Source organism: Formica exsecta, unplaced genomic scaffold (genome assembly GCF_003651465.1).
Source record: "Formica exsecta isolate Colony F162 unplaced genomic scaffold, ASM365146v1 scaffold98, whole genome shotgun sequence".
Taxonomy (NCBI): domain Eukaryota; kingdom Metazoa; phylum Arthropoda; class Insecta; order Hymenoptera; family Formicidae; genus Formica; species Formica exsecta.
Window position 1 is genome coordinate 595,164 of NW_021853741.1, and position 14,925 is coordinate 610,088.

At 40.3% G+C, this 14,925-nt stretch overlaps 1 protein-coding gene across 1 annotated transcript; it reads left to right on the forward strand.

The window, feature by feature from the left end:
• The first annotated feature begins 11,659 nt into the window (after positions 1 to 11,659).
• LOC115245487 lies at positions 11,660 to 13,378 on the forward strand. The gene is made up of 2 exons (XM_029823838.1): positions 11,660 to 12,062; positions 12,927 to 13,378. Exons 1-2 carry the CDS (start codon positions 11,799 to 11,801, stop codon positions 13,053 to 13,055), a joined length of 393 nt encoding a protein of 130 aa, XP_029679698.1. The 5' UTR covers positions 11,660 to 11,798; the 3' UTR covers positions 13,056 to 13,378.
• The last annotated feature ends 1,547 nt before the right edge of the window (positions 13,379 to 14,925 follow it).

Consider the following 14,925-nt stretch of genomic DNA (forward strand, 5'->3'; position numbering starts at 1 on the left):
TAATTATTAGATAATCATTCGTTCGCATATACTTAATCGATGACTTACATAAAATGTGCGTCAATTCTATGCAGAAATTACATAAACTTTTTTAAAGGGCGATATAATAATTTCAAACTATGAAAAAAAAAAAAAAAAAAAAAAAAAAAAAAAAAAAACCGACGCGATTGTTCGGTAGGAAAGCTCTTGCCAGCGGCGGTGCGGTGCCAAAAGGAGTCGCGGCGGCGGCGACGGCGGTATTTTCCCTTCCCTTTCGCTGTCGTCACCGTCTTCTTTCGCGACAATTAAGCTTAACGAGGCACTGTTTGCAATTACGTAAAGATTTGCTAAGCAGCTTCAAAGCTTTTCTCCTTCAGATCCACCGGCGATAAGAGGACGCTCCTTTCGACGAGAAAGTCCGTCGACGGGGGCGCCCGTCAGCGAGTTAGTCGACGCGGCGACATCGATGTCGACGTGGGGGGGGGTTGGAGGATCGCGTGTCGGCGGTGTACCGTCGACGGCGGGAAAGGGTTACGGGAGACTTTGGGGCGCACGTAAGAATCCACGCGACGCCATCGCTCGTCGGGCGAGAGACTCGGCGACTCGGAGGCACGGCACAAAGAGAAAGCGAGAGGGAGAGAGAGAGAGAGATATATAGAAGGAGAAAGAGAGAGAGAGAGACGGAGACAGCCGCCGGAGCTGGTTGAGAGACGAAGAGAGAATGGATCAATACCGTGCGATACACGCCGAAGTAATTTCATTGTCCACTGTTAGCGGCGGTTCACGTGTCGCGTGGCGGCACGGCGTAGCGCGATGTTGGCGTGGCATGGCATGACATGGCGTGGCATAGCGTGGCGTGGTATGGCATGGCATGGCATGGTATGGTATGGCGTGGCGTGCGCGCGCGGTGGCCCCTCGCTCCATCTCGCTTCCTCGCACTTTGTTTTCTCCCTCCCTCTCGATCCCTTCCATCATCCGTCTCGTTCTATATGTGTTTGTGCATGTATTGTGCTGCCTTTCTTTCGCGTTCTCCGCCTCGACCGCTCTCGATCGCCCTCCCGACCCGCTCTTACGGGGGTGAAAATAGAACCCTTATGGCGCGCGCGAGTGATAGCCCGTACGTCGCTACTAGTCGCTATTGATCACCCTTCGCAATCAATGTTAACTATGTCGGGATCTGTGTGGTTGAGGAGTACGATCCTGAAATTCGCTCGGCTGTTGGAAAGAATAAACTGTCGCGAGAAATTAGATGTATGGATGTATCGAGCGTTGAAAATATATAAACACGTCAATTTTAAGATTCGCTCTCTTTGCATCCGCAGTCGTAACATAGGAAATCCTAAACATCTCTCAATCGTTTAATTATAATATATCTCAGTTGCGAATAAATTTTTAGTCCTATTTTTAACTAGTTATTATCCTTTTAAATTTTAATTGTTAATTACGTGGAGAAACAAATTATTTATTTAATTTTATTTAATTATAATCCTAATACCATTCCTCGAAACAATATATATTCGCTTTAGTATATAATATTTGTCCTTATAAAGAAAGGATAACAAGAGGATAAATCTCTCTCTCTCTCTCTCTTTCTCTTTCAAAAATCGTACAGTGTATTTTAATACAAATTATTCATTTTCATTTATTTTATTTGGGAGCAAAAGATGACTCTGGAGATTGATATACATGTTTATCAATACATGTGTGTGTATATCCCCAAAAAGTTTAATATTGCTAGATTTAAAAATTTTTAAAGGAAATAATGGGAATATTTATGTCTTTTTAAATGGTATATCAGATAACTATGTATGAATAATAATCTATAAGATCACAGAGGAGGAGAGGGTTTCCAATTATCTACTTAGATAATATTCTGATATTATCTCTCATCATCTTGATGAAATGCGTGTCGTTACGCGTTTAACATATTGATAACATGTTTCAATATCAAGGTCGATCTTAAGCTTCGACAAATCAAGCATATTCAGGACCTAGATTTTTTAGAATAGCCGTTATTTTATTTGAACTCTCGTAAAATTGTGGAATGTTGCGTAAAAGATCGTAGAAAAAACTGGAGCAAAATGCAGACGTGGACAAAATTAAAAAAAAAAACAAAGCGATACGAGACAGCTGCCAAAACTTTGCTTGCACTAACAATAGAAAATTCGAAATGGCTTTTGTTTGAAAGATATGTTTTTCTATGACAAAATAACAAGCGAATCTTCCTTTGTATCTTGTTCCGTTTGAAGGATTGCCATCACTGATTTAGACGTAAATATTTTCGTTATCCGATGACTGCCATTGACGAACGAGGACATGCGGTTTTATCGCGAGACATTCGGTCGTCTTTCCCGTCTATGCTACCAGGAGCATACGAACGACTTTGTATGTTAACCGGCTAAGAATATCTGACGCGAGACATCGGCAGCGGCTCGAAAGTGTAAAACTTTAAGGAGGAATTGGACGGGTCAGCTACGTCAAAAAATAATAAATCTAATATATTTCGAGATTCATGAATTTGACACACACAAAGCACTTTTAGCCTTTTAAAATATAAAATTGATATTCACTTTGTGAATTAAAATAAAGATTTACCCTGTAGAATAGAATTTAATCTCAAAATCGTAGATATTATCTTATATCGAACTAACTTTTTTTACAACAACTATGCCATTTTAACCGTACGATACAAAAAATCATATAAAAATAAAATTTTAAATAAAATATAAATAAAATAAAATTTTAGTTCTGTCTTTATTTTAATTTTTTTTTAAATTTATTAACTTTTGACGTAGCTGATCCGTTCAGCTCCTCCTTAAGCGGATGAGGCTTCGCAACGCAGAAATTAGCAAGCGCTTATCAAAATTGCGTATCTCTCGGTGCGAAAGGAACGGGAGTTCGACTTGGCGCAGTCTCGATCCATGAGAAAAAAGTTAGTGGACCGTAAAACACTGCTTCCACTTTGTTGCGGGCGTTTGCTTGCATAGCGCGAGACTCTCCCGACACGGAGGGGACTCTCACGGGCGATCTTTCACTCTCGGACATTTAGAGCGTTGTGACTTTCTCTCGTATCGAAACTGTCGATCGTGCGAACCGTGGAGACATGACGAGTAGGGATGCCCGCACCGATACTGGGAAGTATCGCGGTACCTTTCTTCCCGATGTTTTCATAACAATGATGTATATAATCTCTGATAATAAAAATTGTATCATACTTTTTGACATCTATTGACACAAACGGTAATACATTCTGTAATTTTCTAAAATCCATTCGCAAATAATTTATGGACTTTAATTGAAATAAGTTCAATTAAATTGTGCATCGTCTTCATCTATAGTCACATTACATTTTTAAATTAGTCAGCATTTTAAAAATGCTTCGAAAAAAATCATTTAGTTATTATCAACTTTTCTATCTAATTATTTTTCACGCGATTGTTTATCATGGCATTATATGTCACGACAGAATATTTCCGATGCAGATACACAAATTTTTATAGCATTTCCTGCTTACGAAACCTTCGCGATGACAATGCGACGATGACCTTGTGTTCGTGCGGATTGATTATAATTCAACTCGGCAGCATCGAATGCAATAACGCGGTGTCGCCGTCTTATCGGGACGGACCTTGATCGTCGCACAACACGTCCGTATAAATATTTTTCAGCTCGCGCGATGTGCTTCTACGTCACGATTAAGGAAAACTTTCCTTGTGCCCGATTTATGCGATCGACTTTTACGCGGGCCTTCTCTGCGTTGTCTCTCTGTAGCTTTTCTAATGCATCTTCGACATTGTCGAGCGTGATAATAAAATTTAATTGAATTTTCCAGCTATTAGAGGGACCCCGTAATTATAAATTAATATCGAATATTTCCTATGACTATATAAAATTGCAACAAATGTGAGTGCGATCAATAATCGTATCTGTATCGAAAATCGAATCTTTTTATTATCTTACTCTCTACCATGTATGATTTCATCCATTTTATTTAATTAAAAAAATTTCTTAATATTTTAATAAATTGATCGATTCAAGAAATATTCCATTTTTCACATCTATTCTATATACTGGATTTTTAGCACACATTTGAACGAAATGATCGCATGATTCTCCGAGCTGAAACATTTTTTAAACGTAATATGATTTTCATTCTACTACTATTGAAAGCAATTTGCGTGTATTGCACCGAAGCTATATTACATAATGGGGTCCAGTTTGTAATATCGAATTATCCTCGCACTATATTATACGATGCCATGTTGGCTGGCGGCAATCATCGTGGATGGCGATCGATTTCCTCGTTACGAATAGCGTCATGCATCGCGGACCTAACTCACCGGTCAGAGAAGAGAGAGATTTTAATTTTCCATATACATATATATACACCATAATTGCTCGCATAAACATCGCGTCGCGATTCGCCGTGACTGAAAAGTTTCGCCACGATTATATCGGGCATGCCTAATGTTATCTCGAAATGCGGAGACTTAGCGAGAGAGCCGGCTGGGATCGACTATCGTGATCCTAGCCTAGGCTCTCGCATTAGTTGGACGGTAGTTCCTACATGGAAGTATGCATTTTGTACCGCGCTCGTGTAACGGCCCTACACGTGCGTGTGCATTTGCGCAGATGAAAATGTTGGCGCTGAGAAAAGCAGCTTCGCTGCTATGTCGGAACAAAGTCCCTTTGCGGGCGTGCGATGCTAGCCGCTGGGCAGCAAACTGGTGGTAGCAACAACCCAGCAACGGTCATTTGTGTGTTAACGGCGTTGTACGTTTACGCGCGCGCACGCACACACACACACACATACGTACAAATACGTCGCGAATGTATGATGTGCGTCTGCGAATCGTGCATTCTGTATGCGCGCGCTAACAGCGAATCTTAAGATAGGCGCGGAGGGCTCCGGGAGGCCGACTCGACGTTAGGATCACGAAGAAAGAATCCCTTCGTTGGACACATCGCCGCACTGACTGAGTCATGACTATGATGAGCTAATGACGAACATATGCGCGCTCGCATATATTCGAGGAACGTAAATAAAGTCATCGGTATGTGGACGCGCGCAGCGGTAGGAATGTTATCAGGCCTATTGCTTGCGCGTCGCAAAATTTTCATATAATTTTAGAAAACCTTTATCTTTAACCTATTTCATATTTGTATGATTTTTTGAAGCTTATCCCGAGGGATCTCGAATTTTCCCAAAACTAGAAGTGATATCAAATTTCTTGAAGAATTGCATCGAACTGGATTCGATGAAATTGAAATATTATATATACATGTTAATTATATAAGTTAAAATTATATAATTGGACGATAAACGTGATTTACTATGCAATTCCTTTGATATGCTTTTTTTGATTGTTATAGCTTTGTAAGAAAACTAATCAGGAAGTGAGAAGAAGAGAAAGTGTATCACTTAAAGATTGTTTCGAAATCACTTGGATGGCAGAAAAGGCCATCGATAAATGCCAATTAAATCGTCATCAGATTATCTACGTCATTAAATTACATTATCCCTAATATATCGTATCTAATCTATCGCATTCGGAACATTATGAAACCGATATATTCCCTGCCTTCTCAAGTCGCATTTTATCGCTCACTGTCCAATTATATCCAGGCGATCGAGCCAATCCACGATATTAGACGGAGAGCTATTCGCGTCTCGTGGATCAACTCGATCAGCTACTCCGGTTACAATAACTTCTCCATCGATGACTCCCGCGTCGCGCAACTTCATTGTTATTCCGATAAACCGGCGTCCTTTCTCCTCGATCTCGCCTCTGGTCATTTCATCTCTCACCCTCTCCGGCCTCGCTCTCGCGAGGGAGGGCAATGGAATTCGAGTCTGCGGATCTTGGAGAAGCATCCTACTTCTCCCACCTCCCCTCCCCATCTCCTCCAACGTCCTCCTGCAGCATCCAGTGCTCCATTCCCTCGTCCCCTGTCGCTTCCTCGCGTTTATTCTCTTTTTCTCTCTCTCCTCCTCCTCCTCGAATCCACAGGAATAGGATACGCACGAGGAGCGAAGAGGGGACGCGACCAGATAGAAACGCTATATTATTTAAATAGTGTGGCGACTACAGTGCGTGACCTTCTCGTCGACGTCGCGCCTGATTCCCCTCTTTAACCTCTTCAGTCTCTCTTTCTCTCTCTCTCTCTCTGCGAAGAGAAAGAGAGAGCGATCATCCATCTCGCTTCTCTCCCTCCCTCCCCGCCCAACACGACCCCACTACAATGCCGTGGCTCACCCCTTAGTTCGTTCGGTCCCCTCCAGGTCGTCGTCGAGCGCACGAGTGCATCCCTTCCAACCGGGCCCCCGTCGATCTCCCTCGCACTCGTCAGCCTTCTCCTCTTCGTCTTTGCGAGCCCTACCGTGTTCACGGCCCTCGAAAGACCGACGCCGGCTCACCTCTCTCTCGGTCGCGCTGCGACGCGATGTTGCACGTTCGTGCACGATACAGGGTGGCTCGCAAGGACGAAGAATTAAACAAACTCCTTGAAGCGATGTGATCTGCCGTCACCGCCGCTATGGCTCACGTATGAATAAATGCACGTATATACGAGGAGCGCATTTTGTGCGCGACGGTGATGGTGGTATCTATAAGCCACGACACGTCTAAAGTAGATGTATCCGGAACAACGGTGATGCGGGAGGGAGGTATACCGAGGACTCGAGATTCTCTTTGTCTGAGAAACCGTTTTTCTCTCCGTGAAAGAACGAGCGTTCACCACGAAGATCAATGAGCCTGCGCGATCTCTTTTCTGGGGATCCCCCTTTTATTAAACGCGATTCTAGTTTCAGAGACGGTTAGGAACACAATGTAGGAATAACAATGCCTTCGATAGTTGGATGCCAATTATTAAAATAAGTTCTACGTGTATTATGTGTCTTCTAATATATTTTATAAATATCTTTCTCCACAGATATATGAAACAGAGGAAGAAAGTGAAAATTTTTAAATGTACGATATAAAAATGATATCTTTATTTGGAAAGGTTGCGCTTTTCTTCAAGTTATACAAGACACGAGTTATACACTTTAGCCCTTTCTCATATGAGAAAAGCTATTACAAACCAGAGAGAGAGAGAGAGAGAGAGAGAGAAGCATCTTTTAACGATCGGTTCTTACGATAAGTGAGCGTGAAGATTATAGCGGACTTGAAGGCGCGCGTCCTTCCGGCCTTTCAAAATGCGTTCCCTTCCATTGCAGGCATTGCACGCACCGTAAACGTTTCGTGCATTCATCGTCAGATAGCAGCACATTTCATCTCGTTTATCCATTCAAAAGATTTCGCGGTATTTAATAATCTTGTCGAGAAAAATTCGAATTTATATATATTTTATATATATATATGTACTTATTTATTTATTATTTATTTATCTATAACAGTTAATCTTGTATCGAGTTTGTAAGTTTTATCAACGAGTGAATGTATATAGCGATTCAATAATAAATCAATTAATTTTATATGATAAAGATTTGTATCGACTTGTGCACGTGACAACAATTTATTTATAAACAAAATTTTAAACACGTTATTTTTCTTATAAATCACTAACAGACGTTCTTAAGTAATGGAGGGTGTAATAATTATATACGCAAATTGCATTATAATATCTCAATATTGTGAATTTTTCTCAAACATACCTATCATTATTTTCGGGAGAAAATTCGGTTTGGTATTTTAGGGCAACACGATAAACGGATTGCCATCGACCACAATTCGGGACACCCGCTAGAGGGTTGAACGTGTACGAGTGGAAGTGCTTGTAAAGTGTATTCTCGGTACTCGTGTTACCGTCTTCCTTTACCCCCGTCGGCCCCGTCGCTTCCGCACCCCATCCAGGTCGGACTCTCTTCCACCACTTCCTTCGTTCTCTTTTTCCCTAAACCATCTTTCGTCTGCTGCGTATATACAGAGTCGGCGCTCTATCAGCTTACTTCCTTTCGGAACGATACGCGTTGTGCGTTGTAGGGGTTCCACGCTCCCCTTTCTCTCGAATCGCGTCGCTCATGTATTCTCAGTATAATTGTGCTCCTTGCGTGTCGACGGCTCTCGCTACTCGACGATTTAACGCCCCTTTGATCGCTTCTGTAGCTGCGGCGACGAATACACTTGAGGCAATTCTTATGAACGCGATAGATAGAGATTGATCGACGAGAAGATTACAGGCGTTTAAGCTTATTGTTAATTAAATTAATTTTAGAATAGAGAGTCATTATATACATGAAAGAGGTTGCTATATTGCAGTAGATAGCAACAATAAAAATACACATAGAAACAATCTTAATGAATATGACTAAAGTAATATTGTTAATCCTTTTTATCTATTTTTCAATTGTATCGCTCTAGCGGCTAGAGAAGCCATCAGGAGTAGCTTCTCCTCTCAATTATCTTAATTAATATCGTAATTAATTATATACTCTATGCCAGAAATGTGTTATTAGACGTGAGAGATCGCAACACATTCTACTGCCAACTGTAGAGATTATCATAATATACGTCTGTATTATACAGATCGATCTGTATATATATATATGTGTGTGTGTGTGTGTGTGTATGTGTGTGTGTGTGTGCGTGTATGCGAGAGACACGTTGAAGCCAATTCCGGTAGCGAGCCGCCTGTCTTCCGCGTAACTTTGCGAAACTCGAGCAAAACTTCTCGGCGCAAACATCAAGTTATTTCCTGATACGCTCGCCGCCCGCGGCTTACCCCTTTCGTTTGTCCCTCTCCCACCGGCACCCCTCTACGTGTGCCGGATTACTCTCCCGCGGCCGGCTCGTCGCTCTTCTCACTCCTTCACCCTTTCCGGCCCGGAGTAGTAATGCGCCGAAGCGGACGCTGTCGTCATCGCGTGTGGATGTGGACGCCTTCCCCTACGCACGCAGTACAACGCCGCTGCGAGCGGAGCCTCCAACTGGCTTCGCCTCCTGTGCATCGCGTCGGTGGCGGCGATATAGCGGGTGGTGGCGGCGGCGTCGGCGTTGCCAAGTGTCCTCGACCATCTGCAACCGTTCCTCTCCTCTCCTGTTTATTGGTTTAATATTCAATACGCCTCGCTAGTTCAATGTGTAACACAGCGACAGAGGCACGGATAGAGAGGCACGTCCATGAACGTATGCATCGTGCATCAGTCTGCGCGCACGGTTCTTCCCCTCTTTCTCCCCACCCCACGTACCTTTGTGTCCCCCATTTCTTCCCTCTTCCCCTATAGCCCTTCTGGTATCGTGATCCCCTCTACTTTCGCTTCCCCCTCGGCTTTCCTCCCTCCATAGATCGTTTTCTTCTCCCTCTCCCCTTCCATCTCTCTCTCTCTCTCTCTCTCTCTCTTTTCTTCACCCCTATTTTTCTCTCCTTCTTTCCTCGTCTATCATCGCTTCGTCCTTTTCCTCGTCCTCTCCCCATCAGCGCGTCCTTTCTCCATCTCACCTTCACGCACGTCGCATTCTCTCATAGATAATCGTAGCATCTTCTTTTCTCTCTTTCCGCTTTGCTTTTCAGTCGTTCTTCCCCTCCCCTACCTCATCATTCTCCTCCATCCTTCTGCGCGACGTATACAACGCTGTTATACGCGTGTACGCGTGAACGAATGTGTGTATATACTGGAGAACGCCAGCGCGTCCCTGGTCCCTCGGGGGTTAACTACGTATAGTCAGCTAATAGAGTTTGTCGCGAGTCGACATGCGCCCTTCTTGGCCCAAGGTGTCGGCCTTGCCCCATATTTCTTCGAAACGGCTGGATAGACGTCGGAGTGACGTTCGATATCTCGTAGACGTCGAGTAGCTATCGGCGTCGATACGCGCATAATCCGTAGTCGGCGGATGACAGAGACTATATACGCACCGCTACTCATCAAAGACTATCTATATAATAATGTATGATAGCTACAGGTTTTACGCATCGAGCGACGAGATACGTTTGCAACACATCACGATCTTTGCATGTAAACATTATAATACTCGCAACGCAAATGATACTATACCATTCTTCCAATCGTTTAAAAAATAGTTATCTAATATATATGACGTAAGAGCGTTGGGAAATAATTATTTATCTCGCGCGGATGAACCTCCCGCTCTCTTGGACAATAGATTTTTAATTACGCGCATCCGGCATAGGTAATTGCATGTATATGCGTTTTGAATAGCGAATGAATTTGTTCGCCTCTCGCCTTGTTATTTATTGCCGGGCACTCCGAATATGAAGAGCGTTTCGATAATGCAATTCCGTATGCCGCGTACGTCGGCTATTTATGTTTTGCAAATAATGCCCAGGCGCACACGAGGATCGGCCGCACTTGCACTCACGTACCTTCTATCGATTCCAACCCAGCGAATTACGCGAAGTAATGATGGTTCACGGTGATATACGTGTAACATTGATTTCTGCGTTACGTCAGACCGATGATGCCCGGTGCGTGAAGTGCTATTGATTCACCCTGCAGGCAGAATGGGTATCCATATTCGATTTTCGAGTGGGCATAGTGGGTATCGTTTAGCGTCGGTTCTGACTCGACATCGAGTTCAAATCTTGATTTGTTTCTCGTTACGTCGAATTTCCACGATATCACGTCAATTTTCATTAAATTTGTCGTTCACCCGATAATATATTTTTAAATGCAGTTTTTCTCTCCATATGTGTGTGTGTGTGTACATGTATAGTTTCTATCTGTAAAAGAGAATTACTTTATATAATTCGTGAAAATAACTTTTAAAAATCGATAGAGATCCCGGCTTTTCGACTTAATAAATTAAACTGATTTTGCAAATGGACGAATGCAAGAATTTTTATCAATTATCTTACGATAAAAACAACAAAAAGAATATTTCAATTTTTATATTTAGATTATCATTTCCAGCTTCAGTTTGTTTACATTTATATATGTATACCACATACTGTGTGGCGCAAGTCACTGTATAGTGTCGATTAACAGTAATTTAACATGCAACATGGCGATGGTTAAACATAATTTATTCATTCAGTCTGCACAACCAATAATAGGTCAAACTGAACATGACGTAGTAATCAAATTTCCGCAGGATCAATGATAGAATATATTCAATGATTTAATTAATCTCGATGTATAAATAACGTTGAAAAATGAGAAAAGAGAATAAAGAAGCCAAAAAAAAAGAAAAAAATACAAAAAAAAAACCAGAAAACAAATATGAACAACTCAACAAACAAACCAATTCACAGAGGATGTAGTATTCTGTGTGTGTGTAAGTAATATGTACAATATTTTTATCAAATCTAAATAATTTTTAAATAAAGTGATATAAAATTCAAAAAAATGTTAAATATTTCGAAATCTATTCAAATATTGTATTTATAAGAAAACATATTAATCATATTGTTTAAAAAATACCAAAGAAACAGAATCATTTATTTTAGAAGCCATTATGTCACATTAATTTAAAGACCATTCTATCTCAGACAATTCAAAGAGTTTTCAATTTTTTTAGAGACATATGTCAAAGAATTGTTTTAAGACATAATACAGTTAATATGGTGCAGATTGTAGGCATGTGTCTGGAATATTTACTGAATTTTTGATTTTATAAATATTCTGAATTTTATTAGTATTTTATTTTTGATGTTATATATATAGACATAGCACAAATTTATCTGATTGTGCGATAATTAAATAAATATAAGAGATAAATTAATATATAAAAATTTTAAATAAAAGACCACATTTTTTGATCACTCTTAAGAATAGTTCAGACACTTCGCTGACGGGGTGTAGGTCGGTTGGCAGTAGCGGCTAGTGACTGCTGCAACTACGAATAGTCGAGGCGGGAGCGATGACCAGATGTGCGGATGGCGGACAGAATGGCATGGATAAGCGAACGAGAAGTGGTGTTGAAACGGATAGTACACATTCGGTCTTGCCTAGTATGTCCAGATTATCCGAGCCTCCTCATTCCTTTCCTTTATTCTCCTCGGCGTGTAAAGGAGCGTCGCCCAGCTGCCGTCGTCGCACCGACGACGTAACTTATTTCCGAAAATCGTCAACAACCACTCACCCCTGGGGTGCCAAACCAAGGACAATCGTCGAGATCTCGAAGGTACTGTCTGGATATTACGACGCTAAAGTCTCTAATGGTCGCGTGAAATAATAATGGAGGATACCTTTGACTTTAAGCCAGACAATTTTAAAAGATTTATCATCAAGTCAAAGATTTACTTTTAAAATTTATCACCAGACTTATAGTCTTACTAAATTTAACATCTATGTTAAATTTAGTCAGACTATATTGTTATTTAACATCTATGTCGGCAATAGAAATTTGAGCATTCAGTTTGTCATCACTTTGCGAATTGTTTTCTTAAAGAAGATACAAATACAGAAGAAACAAGTTTTGTTCATTTTGTAGACCGAAAAAAAATATATCTTGATAAGACATTGATAATAGAAACGTTTGCATCGTTAATGCGATTATTATTTATTATTGGGATTATCACAATTTGATAACCATTGATGATTTTATCGGCGAAAGCTCGAAACGATAATGATAGATCTCGCGCTGCTGTTGGATATAATACGGCAAAACCGATAGCGCTTTCATACACATGCTTTTTAATGATGTGTTGAAAAAATACTTAAGAATTGGCACTCGCTCAGTTAAGGGAAGGAAAAAGGCCCTTGCTGAATTGTCGTCGACAACATGAGCAACAGATATTTTCGACCATTGTCGCGTTTAAGTTTGTCAATATTATTACCTGAAGAAGACCTGAAAGATCGCCGAAGGGATGCGTGTGGCCTCTTTCGTTCCGCTAATTCGAAAATAAGGAAACCGGATGCTACTGCCAAATAATTTATTGCGCTATTGAAAGCGCAATAAAGGAAAGTGAAAGCTGATTTTCAAGCCATAACTAACATTATTTTGGTATACCTAGAAATAACAAGAAAAATGTTTTTGTGTTTTCAGGTAGATGGTGTCACAATAGAAATATTTCTCTACGGACGACAACTGAGACGTCACAGCCTTCAACTAACAATTTTAACGCTTCATATAAATGTGAATGGAAATTTGGAAGTTATTGGAAATAAGTACTAATTCATTATATTTCAGATTGCAATAGATTTCAGTGGCATTTGTGTGCAACTCGTGGAAAGAGGTAAAAACAAAAACTATAAATCACAGAATTTTCAGGTAGTAAAGAAGTATACTTGACAGAAATACAATGTTGAATGTGTAAATCACCAATCTATATAAACTTAAATTATTATCCCCCATATACATGCATGCTTATAGTTTAAATAATAAATATTCTGAAGTAAATAAGCTCACTAAATAATATTAGGTTAAAAAAACGCCCAATTATACCGAGGCGCGTTATCAATAAAGCTTTATAATTAAAAATAATAAAAAGAAAAGAATTTGATTAAAGAAAGAATATATTTTTGCAAAATGTATGGGAAAACGAAGAGACTCGAATGATAATCGGTCCTGCTTATTAGCGAATTTAAAATTTTTTAAAAATACTTAAAAAAATATTTGGAAATACTCAAAGTATTTTTAAAACATTTGTAGTTTAGATTTAGTCCTGCTTCACCGTCTTTCGATAGCATACTAAACATTTATCATTAAATATTGTCATAGCCATCTAATTATATATTATATTATAATTGCATATATTATATTTATAATTACAATATTGTGGTATATTTCTCATAAAAAAAAAACCAAAGTGACAGTTTTTAAATCCTAAGGAAAAATTAATGATTCCCACGAAATTAGCTTTAAGATCGCAAACACAATTAACCTTCATTCAAAATTTAATTATATTTTTAATTAGATGATTACTTAATAAAATATTTAATATCAAAAATTTAATGTTTATCACAAATAACGACTTCTTTTGATAATCTTACGAAACAAAAGTTGATTCCAAATTTAAAGAGAAGGCATTCTCTCTTATAAAGTGCGATGCGGTGGTGACTGATCACCCTGTGTGTACCGTTATGTCGACGCACGTCAAACTGGGATGTGTAACGCGAAAGTAAAGTGTAAACACCGTGTAATGTCGATCCTCCCGGTCTCGAAAGGAGTCCGCGGTGAGCGCGAAACGGCGTCGCGCGATCGAGCGGAATGCAGGAAGAGGAACAAACGGAACACTGCGGCACGGTATCGAGGAAGAAGAGAAGCTGAAAAGAGGGAGAGAGGGAGAGAGAGAGAGAGAGAAATATTCACACAGTGATTCGCGAAGCACGCCATTGATCGCGCTCGGAGAGCGCGCGATACTTATATATGCGTGTTACATGCTCGGGGCCCAACGCGGGCGAGGAACTATCGTCGATACGTGCCTGTCAGTCGTTAACCGAATAAGGCTCAGGTGCCGAAGCGGTAATCTTCGTCGGTGAGCCTTGGCGTCGTTTTGCCACGTTGTAAAGAGGGCCGTGCAGCTCGGCGGCAGGCCGGCCGACCGGGACCGGCGCAGTCATTGCCACAACGAGTAGAAAATATACTTTCAAGCCTAACGGGATAATGTCGCCATAGTGACCTGGCCGGCCTATTATCTTTTTCCGTGAACCATAATACAGCGGTAACATAGAGCGCCGCATAACATAACACGGTATTAGCATTGCCTAGATAACCGGTCAATGAAGACGTCTCCCCTCTACGTATGTACGGGCGTGAGTTTTCGCGAAATGCCTGTGGATTTATTTGCCCGGTTTACGATTAATTTTTGCATCTGATATTTTCTATAAATTTGATAGTTCTTTTCTGAGAGAAATTTTTGTGTTTCTTATAATTTTATACACATAAAAATTTTACACACTCTGTGATGTTTTTTGCTGAAACGTGCAATACTAAATGACATTGATATTTATATAGGTATTGCCATTTAACAAAAGGATTTTAAAAAATAATAAATATATTTATTAAAAAATAAATTTAATAAATATATAAACCATTTTTTTTT